Below are 10150 nucleotides of genomic sequence, written 5' to 3' on the forward strand. Positions count from 1 at the left end.
TAGTAGTCAATACAACAAGCATTTATTACACATTTATATTATGCTCAAAATTAGACATAGGGATCACCATTCAATTCCCATAATCCTAAGTGTAATTAAAAAATATAACACTATAGGAGAGATGGATTTATACTGAGTTAGGTTCTGAAGTCAGACCATAAGGCAAACAAATTGAAAATTGCTGTATAGAAAAATTTCCCTTGAATATCCCTTAAACTTTTCATAAATGAGATTCCATAACTAAAAAAGGGCTAGGTCCATTTAAAAGAAGGCATTCACAACAAATGAAATATATCTCTAAAACGTAATTTAGAGAAATCAATTAATAAGTACCTATGTGCTAACAACCATTAATTGATTCCTGTGAAGTTAAAAGCATCATCTCAATGTTTGTAAAGAGACTGGTTTGTCATTTCCTTCTCCAGCTCATTTTACAGACGAGGAAATTGAGGCCAAAAGAGTTTGGTGACTTAGCCAGGTTCTCCCAGCTATAAAGTGTCTGAAGCTGGATTTGAACTTCGGAAGACAGCTTCCTGACTCCAGGACCAGCACTCCATCCATCCACTCTGCCACTTCAATGTTTATTCAATTTTATCCCATACTGTATTGGTAGAGCAAATAGAGTGCTGGGTCCCTAGCTCCTTCAGCTTCCACCATCAATGAGAGCTAGTGCCAGTGTGCTTCAGCACTCCTTACAGGCCAGATGCTGCATACCACAGGGTTTGCTATGTAGATATTTTGCTGGTTTCAGCCAATTCCAAAGCAGGTTCAGATTATTTTGCCTCAAATCAATTCTACAAACATTTATTAAGCACCTATGAGTGTGTATGGGTGTGTTCACACACACACACACACACACACACACACACACACACACACATATATGATAGTGGGAAGTAGAAAGGAAATATCAGCTAGAAAAGAAAGGGTACATCTAGGTGGTGCTTGAACTGAGCTTGGAGGGAAGGTCGAGATCCTGAGAAATGAGGCAAGAAGAAAGCTCAGTCCAGGCCTGGGAGCACCCTGCAGATGGAGGGTCAAGAGGGCCAGACTGGCTAGAGAAGAAGTGTCAGGCTTCTTTCATTGCTGCAGTTGAGTTGCTTGGTCAGTCAAGTCCATCCCTCTGTGACCCCCATTGGGGGTTTTCCTGGCAGATACTGGAGTAGTTTGCCATTTTATTCTCCAGCTCATTTTACAGATGAGTAACCCACCCAGGGACACCCAGGTAGTGACTATCCAGGAGCAGATTTGAACCCTGTGTGTCACCACCCTGTCCTGTCAAATCATAAAACACCTGAGTGCCACTGATCCAGATTTAAAGGTAACTGAAAAATGTGTAACAAAAGAAATAAAAATATAATAAAACATAGATGTTAAGTGAAGTTCAGGAGATGGATGCATGGAGGGTGGAGAAGCAGGGGGAGGAACAATTGAGTTCTGTGCTAAATTTGGGGTAGCTATGGAGCATGCATCTGGAAACAGCCAATAGACTGCAGGTAATTTAGGACTTAGGGGATCACCAGGCAAGAGAGAGGAGAGAACAGGGTACAGGACAGAATTGTGGGTTTGGGAATAGGAGATAGTGAAGATCCAGCAAAGAAGAATGAGAAGTGAGACAGGTAGGGATCATTCAGTTTCTTTTCTCTGAATCATGTAGTTCTTAGTCTGAACTATGCAATTTAAAACTTGATGGTTTATTATCTTGTACTGTTTGTTCTCTAGCTGTCTCACACAAATAGGTATGTGAACATCATCATATAAATTCTGTCTTATATTTCTTTTGCATCACCAATGGCACTAGGGCTGAACATAAAAGTAGATTTAATTAATATCTGTAAAGTCATCTACAAACGTTAAAGCATTATATAAAGACTGGCCATTATTTTTGTTGTTGTTAATACTAATAAATACTTCTAATTAACTGATTTATTATATAAGAATTTCTCCCAGTCTTGGAAAGATGCTGGTTCACCCCACCCCCAAAGCCATGAAGTATGCAAAGAAGAGATGAATCACCAGATAAATTTTTAAAAAAACATACTATATATATATATATATAAACACACAGATATATGTCTAAATACATATATGTATATTATGTGTCTCTATATACACACACTGCTTTCTATAGTCTTCAAGGTATAAAATAATTCTTATAAATTTCTTTTTTTGGGGGGGAAGTGATCCATTCATGAATAAATCCTATTAAATATAAAGTATATAATTAACTTTTACTTCATCTGTTTGTGAATGATGTTCATTTCATACTATGGAAATAAGACAATAGCAGCAGGAGTTAAATGTTTCACAAAGCATTGTTGTCAAAAGCTACTTTTCTATGTGAATTTAAATAAGTTTTCTTAAAAAGGTCACCTTAATATATTCCTTGTATAATATGGAATCAAACCTCCTTTTCCATGAAAATGAGATAAACCAATAAAGACTGAAAATAAAATCAGAATACAGTTTGTACCACAAAATGCCATATTATCTAGAAACCAAGTAGGTATTTTTGCCTTCATCTTAAGATTTTTTATTTCCTCAATTGCCTAAATGAGTTTTAATTCATAAATTTGAAAGGAAGTTTAACTGAAAAAAAAAGAAAGATTGAAATAATTTATAATTTTTAAATTTTTTAAAAATCTCACTCTTATTAAATAAGTTGCAACTTTCCTGTAATTATTATGACAAAAACTATTTTTCAAATAGGCCTCCAAATAGGTCTAAAAAGTTCATAATTTTATCTCCTAACCTTTTCTTCTTCCTGGACATATAGTAGAAATTATTCTTAATCTGGAAACAAAAATTAGCCTGTAATTGTTTAAAAAAAAGTCATTTAATCACTGTTTTCTCATCTACAAAATAAAATCAGTCTAAAGTAATTTAGACCTTATGAGGTATGTCTCTGTAAATAATTTTTAGTTTATATTGTAATGAAATAAAATGAAGAATTATTACAATTCTATATAAAATAAATCTTAACCATAAAAAAAACAAAATTAAAATGACAATACTCTATTTGCTCTCAAGGGATTTACTGGATCATATATGGGCCCTTCAAGTTCTAGACCAATGATTCCATTTTACATTTGAAAAAAAAAAATAAGACCTAATGAAATTAAGTAATTTGCTTGTGATCATACAGCAAGTAAGCAGAAGAACTAGGAGATGAACAGATGCCCAATGACTATACTCTTACAGCTGTACCATACTCTCTCCTAAGTATAAAATGGAAGGCATAGTGGCAGGCTGCCCTCCGAATCTAATCCAATCTCTGAATCTGGATGGGTTATAAACTTGGGATCACAGGCTGGTAGGTTTTGACTGGATATTTGATAATCTGTCACTTTTGCTTAGGCCAGTTTCAGACCATATAAACCAAGAAACTCTTTAAATCCATTTAAATCCATAGGGGAGCCAGCATGGGCTTCTGCAGCATCCTGTATGGTGGCACTGGGTAAACTTCTAGAAGTGGTTACCACCTCCCTTCAGCATGTAAATGTCCTTTCCAAGGGGCGGCTAGGTGGCATAGTGTATAAAGCACTGGCCTTGGAGTCAGGAGTACCTGGGTTCCAATCCAGTCTCAGACAAGCCGTGTGGCCTTGGGCAAGCCACTTAACCCCATTTGCCTTGCAAAAACCTAAACCTCCCCCCCCCAAAAAAAAATGTCCTTTCCACCTCCTACCAGAACATAGGTTTAGGGGCTGGAAAGAACAGTGGATTTTTGAGTCAAAGGTCCAGGCTCTGCCACTTACTGCCAGTATGACCATAAGCAAGTCACTTAACATCTAGGGGCCTTACATTCCTCATGAGTCAAATGAGATGGAAGAAGGGAGCATGACTTGATGACAACCAAGATTCCTTCCAGTTCAATCTATAAACCTTGACTTTATAGAAACAGAAGGAGGTGAGTGGAATACTCCTAGTAAAACTTACAGGGTTAATATTCCTAGTGAACTCCTCTCAAGGTTAAGAAATATTAAGAAAACCAAACAATTATTATTGGACTATTCCTAGAAAGACTTTTCATTCCAAAAGGGAAGCTCATGAGCCACCTGCTTTACGATAAGACTATTTTTACTAGATTTAGACATTATTTCATTTTAGATAGTTATAGACAGAGTTCATTGAAATGTTTTTTTGGTGTCCTCACCATCTGGATTGGTGAGGTAATATTTTATGAAACCCGTTTCCTTCTTTTCTTTGTTGCTGGGGTAGATTTCCAAGAATAGAATGTAACCCTGAAAAACTCAGCCAATGAGTTGAAGGGGAGGGGAGATTTCGTTAAGTCATATAATCTCACTTGACTCTCCTTTAGGTGCAGTTCAAACTCTCACCTCTTGACAAGAGATTGTGAGTCTGTACTTTTCTCAAGAAAAGCAATTAAAAACTTCGTTTTTCTCAGAATCAGTCTCTGAAGATTTTCTTAAGTAGATTTTTATCCCACACAGAGGTGATGACTACACAAAGGCACTTTGCCAGCAGGTCCTCATCGTTAGCTTCCACTGCTACAGGTCCACATAATGAAATGATCTTCTGCCCTGCCCTCTCTACAGGGGGATCAAATCTTATGTTTGTTTTCTTTCTGTGAATTTGGATATGAATTTTGTTTCCACTGGAAGGAAAGGGGCATATATTATTATTATGAGCTGAACTCAATGACTGGTTCACCACCCCTCCTAGGTTAGGTTCATTCTTTTGTCCCTCTAGCTGGTTCTGGCCACCCTATGGAACATTCTGGGCTGTAGAATCTCTAAAGTCTCTTTCAGCTCTAAAGTCAACATAGTAACAATCTTTACATTTTTCCAGCAAGTGAGTGGCTTACTTTCTATTGATTTCACAACTACTTCACCAACTCCCTCACACATGTTTAAGGGCCTGGCCTCTTCCTCTTCTGTTTCCCACATCTGTCATAATAATAATTCAAGTTTACTCTGCCCTTACTTGCATTTACATATCTTACCTTACTTGATCATCAAAATACAAAGCCACTTCTCCCATCTATTAGTAGTTAAAGCTCACAAACACAGGTCTATAGTACCTTACAGCAGCCCTGGAAGCCAGTACTGCAGCTTTTATCCTTCCTATGTTTAAAAATGAAATTCAGAGAAGGTGGGTCAACTTTCCTAGGTTCACATGAACAAAGAAGGATGAAGGCATTGTGCTAGGTCCTGAGGAAACAAAAATGGGACTGCGGTCTAACTGATTTGAGAGAAGGAAAGGGCACTCTTTATTGAGAAAAGTAAATATATGTAAGGGGAGATGGGAAGTGGGAGTGGGGTTGGGGTGAGGGCAGCACTCCCTATGGGTGGAAAAGTCCTTGCTGATTATGTAGCAATAGAGATTTCCATGGCGGGCTGGGGAGGGGAGAGGTGTTGGTCATGCAAAGGTACAAAAAGAAAACAGGGAATCTTTGGTTAATCTGCTTTAAAAAAAATCAAATTACCAGTATCAAAAATGAAAAGGGTGAACTCACTACCAAAAAGAAGAAAATTAAAGTAGTAATTTAGAGCTATTTTGTCTAACTGTATCCCAAATATTTGACAATTTAAATGAAATAGATGAATATTTACAAAAATATAAAGTGCCCCAATTAACAGAAGAGGAAATAAAATACTTAAATAATCCTATTTCAGAAAAAAGAAATTGAACAAGTCATCAATGAACTCCCTAAGAAAAAAATCTCCAGGATTTACAGATTAATTCTACCAAATATTTAATCTAACAATTAACTCCAATTCTATATAAATAGGTGAAGTTCTGCCGAATTCCTTTTACAACACCAGCATGGTGCTGATACCTAAAACAGGAAAAGTCAAAATAGACAAAAAAAATTATAATTCAATCTTCCTAATGAATATTGATGCAAAAATTTTAAATTAAAATTTTAACAGAGATTACAGTAAGTTATCATTAGGAAAATACACTATGATCAGGTAGGATTTGTACCAGATATGCAGGGATGGCTCAATATTAGGAAAGCAATCAGAATAATTGCCCATATCAATAATAAAATTACCAGAAATCATATGATTTTCTCAATAGCTGCTAAAAAGCTTTTGACAAAATACAGTACCCATTCTATTAAAAACACCAGAGAGCAAAGGAATAAATATTTTCCTTAAAATGAATAACAAGCAGTATATAACTAAAACCATCAATGAACATTAAATGTAATGGGAATAAACCAGAGGTATTCCCAGTAAGACTGGGGTGAAACAAAGATGCCTGCTATCACCACAATTATTCAACATAATATTAGAAATGTTAGCTTTAGCAAAAAGAAAAAGAAGTTGAAGGCATTAGAATAGGCAATGAGGAAACACAATTCTCACTCTTTACAGGTGATATGACAGTATACTGAAAGAATCCTAGAAAATCAACTAAAAAACTACTTGAAACAATTAGCAACTTTAGCAAAGTAGTAGGGTATAAAATAAATCCACATAAATCATGAGCATTTCTATATATGACCAACAAAGCCCAAGGACACTGGATAGAAAGAGAAATTCCAATTAAAGTAATATCAAATACTTGGGAATCTACCTTCCAAGGCAAACCCAGAAATTATATGAACACAATTACTAAACACTACACACAACTCAAGTCAGACCTAAACCAATTGGAAACTATCAATTGCTCATAGTTAGGCTGAGCTAATATAATAAAAATGACAATTCTACCTAAATTAAATCATTTATTCAGTCAAACTTCCAAACTACCAAACTTCCAAAAATTTACTTTAGTGAGTTAGAAAAAAATAACTAAATTAATATAGAGGAACAAAAGGTCAAGAATACCAAGGGAATTAATGAGAAAACTGCAAAGGAGGATGGCCTGGTCTCAGCAGATCTAAAAACTATGTATTATAAATATAGGGCGGGGCATGCCCAGGGTCACACTTCTAGGAAGCATGTTTCACGTTTTTGTTTTAAATGTCTTCCCCTTTCAGTGGGGCTGATTTGATGTTATGAGTTCCAAGGACAGATGGACCAAGCATTCATCAAAATTGTCTGAAACTGACTAAGAAATAGAAAATAGATTAGGCACAAAAGATAGAGCAGTAAATGGCTATGGTAATCTACTGTTTGATAACATCTCACACCCTATACCAAGATAAGGTTGAAATAGGTACAGGATTTAAACATAAAGGGTAATACCATAGTTCAATTAGGTGAATTTAAAAAAAACTGTCAGATCTATGGAAAAGGGAGAAAATCATGGACCAAACAAGAAATAAAGGACATTATAAATTACAAAATAGAGAATTTTGACTACCTTAAAGTTTTTGCATTAATAAAACCAATTCAATCAAGATTAGAAGGAATGAAGCAAGTTAGGAAACAATTTTCACAGCCAGTGTTTCTGATAAAGGACTCATTTCTAAAATATAGAGAATAAAGTCAAATTTATAAGAATACAAGTCATTCCCCAATTGTCAATGATCAAAGGATATGAACAGGCAGTTTTCAGTAGAATAAATTAAAACTACTGATAATCAGATGAAAAAATGCTCCAAATCATTACTGATTAGAGAAATGCAAACAACTCTGAGATATCACCTCACAACTATCACATTGGCTAAAATGATAAAAAAAAAAAAGGAAAATAATCAATGTTGGGGAGGATGTGGGAAAACTAGGATACTGATGCACTGATAGTGGAGTTGTGAACTGATCCAGCCATATTGGAGAGCACTTTGGAACTGTGCCCAAAGGGCAACAAAACTGTGACTACCCTCTTGACTCAGCAATACCACTACTAGGTCTGCATCCCCAAAAAAACACTCCAAAAGGGAAAAGACCTACACGTTCAAAAATATTCATAGTAGCTCTTTTTGTAGTGGCAAAGAATTAGAAATTGAAGGGATACTCATCCATTGGGGAAATGGCTGAACAAATTATGGTATATGAATATGATGGAACACTACTGATCTGTAAAAAATCATGAATGGCCGACCTTCAGAAAAGCCTGGAAAGACTTGCATGAACTGATGCTGAATGAAGTGAGCAGAACCTGGAGAACATTGTACACATTAACTGGGTGATAGTCAGCTATGGAGACCTTAAATCCTCTCAGCAATACATTGATCAAGGTCAATCATGAGAGACTTGCTAGGAAAAATGTCATCCACATGAAGAGGAAAAACTGAAGTCTGAATGCAGAGTAAAGCATACGGTGTTTACTTTTTATAATTTCTTTAATGTTTTTGCTTTCTTTCTGATACTTTTTCCTCCTCTTAGTTCTAATTCTTTCCCCCCCCCACATGACTGATAAGCAAATATGCACAACTGTACATATACAATCCATATCAGACCATTTACTGATGTGGTGGTGGGGGTGGAAAGGGAGAGGGGTAGAAAAGTGTGGATCCCAAAAGTCTGCAAAGGGAGGAATGTTGAAAACTCTCTTTGCATGTAATTGGGGGGGGGGAGGGGAATAATTAAAAATAATAAAAAAAAAAGAAGCCAAGAAGGTCATTTAGTCAGAACACATGTCAGCCAGTAGCAACAGAGTATAAGGGGAGCTTTGGAAATAACAATCTGGCAGCTGCCTAAAGGTGTGATTGAAGAGGGGCAGGAAACTAATTAGGAGCTATTACAATAGTCCAAGTGAGTGGGGAAGAAGACCTGAATGATGGTGCCTTGGAACAAGTGGAGAAAAGGGGCAAGACAGGATTGAGCTCCAGGTCTCCCTTCACTCTAATGTTTAGTTTAGAACAGTGGACAGAGCACCAATCCTCAAATCAGGAGGACCTCAGTTCAAATCCAACCTCAGTCAATTATCTAGCTGTGTGACCTTGTGCAAGTCACTTAGCCCCATTGCCGTGGAAAAAACCAAATAAAGTTCAGAACAAATTCCTTGACACCAAGCCTTAAAGTAAGTCACAAAAAATTCAAATCAAATAGGATGATGTAGGTAAATGTCAATTAAAATTAATTATTGTAATTGGTTCTTAGCAACTTAATTAGAAAATATTATATTTTAAAGAAACAAAAAATACATTTAGGGACCAGGGAGTCGACAGTGGGTTGAAGAGAAAGGGAGCAAAGCGAGAAGGATGGGAGTGAACCAAAGAGGAGGGGGCCTTAGGGAGGGGAGCAGAGGAGGAATCAGAGGGAGACCAAAAAGAGGGAAGAGTGGGGAAACCAGGGGCGGGGGGAAACACAGGGGGAGGTGATCAGACAAGGGGGGACAGTCTCAAAGACAAGAGGGAACTGGGGAGGGGTCCAAGGATAGTAAGAGCAGAGATGGGGCCAGAAAGCGAAGGGGAGCTGGAAGTCAAAGAGAGAGGGGCCCCGGAGAGGACACGGGGAGTGACGGGGCGGGCACGCAGAGTGGGCCCAGCCCCCGAGGCGGCCACGCCCGGCGCCCCCGGCTGGGCTGGGCCCTCGCGGGACTCACCAGGCCCTGGTCGAAGTCGGCCTCGGCCCGGCTGGCCGGGGGAGCGTACTCGGCGTGGTGCAGGCTCTCGCCGCCCGGCCCGGCGCCCCTGGCGGCCATGGCGATGCGGGGCGGGGCCGCGGCTACGAGGCGGGGCCAAGGTCACGGTCTAGGAAGCGCGCTTCAGGCTTTGGTTCTAAACGGCTTCCCTGGTCAGAGTTCTGAGGCCAGAAGGCCCAGAAGGGAACCGGCGGAATAGAAAAGGCGACGTCAGTCTGGAATCCCTGAAGCGGATTGGACGGCAGTGAACCTCAAGGGCCCCGGGTCATCATGGGGTCAAGTTCAAACCCAGGGCGGGGGAGGGGAGAACTCTGCTCAGCTGTCCCAAACGGGACCCTGGCGTCCCACTCAGCTGTTTTCTCACTTGTAAAATGGGGGTGGGAGGGTGGAATAGCGACGTCCCGGTCAGCCCTAGAGGAGCCGGGAAAGGTTGAAAAAAGGAGCAAACATCCTCGGAGGAAACAAGTGAATACATTGTAGCCTTCGCCGCCTGGACCACCCGGGCCGCCGCGCCGGCCACTTTCTCTAATTGGCCTGAGCTTGGTGACAATGTAACAACGGGGTGGGGGAGGGAAGGGAGACTGGGAAACGTTGTAAAACTCAACATAAATAAAATCTTTAATAAAAAAGATGTAACAATCAGCTCTGCAGCAGGTTCCAACTAGCTCCAACGCGTCTAACGTTCTTATGTTGTATAATTCTGTTC

General features: G+C 38.8%; 1 protein-coding gene across 1 annotated transcript in view; it reads right to left on the reverse strand.

Moving 5' to 3' along the window:
* DNAJC15 (DnaJ heat shock protein family (Hsp40) member C15) overlaps positions 1–9623 on the reverse strand; it is a 60990-nt gene extending 51367 nt beyond the window's left edge. The window contains exon 1 of the mRNA XM_074191721.1: positions 9406–9623. Coding sequence (XP_074047822.1) covers positions 9406–9504 — 99 coding nt within the window. The 5' untranslated portion in view covers positions 9505–9623. The remainder of the gene's footprint in view (positions 1–9405) is intronic.
* Between the last annotated feature and the right edge of the window lie 527 nt (positions 9624–10150).

This window comes from Macrotis lagotis, chromosome 6, assembly GCF_037893015.1.
Source record: "Macrotis lagotis isolate mMagLag1 chromosome 6, bilby.v1.9.chrom.fasta, whole genome shotgun sequence".
NCBI classification, from domain to species: domain Eukaryota; kingdom Metazoa; phylum Chordata; class Mammalia; order Peramelemorphia; family Peramelidae; genus Macrotis; species Macrotis lagotis.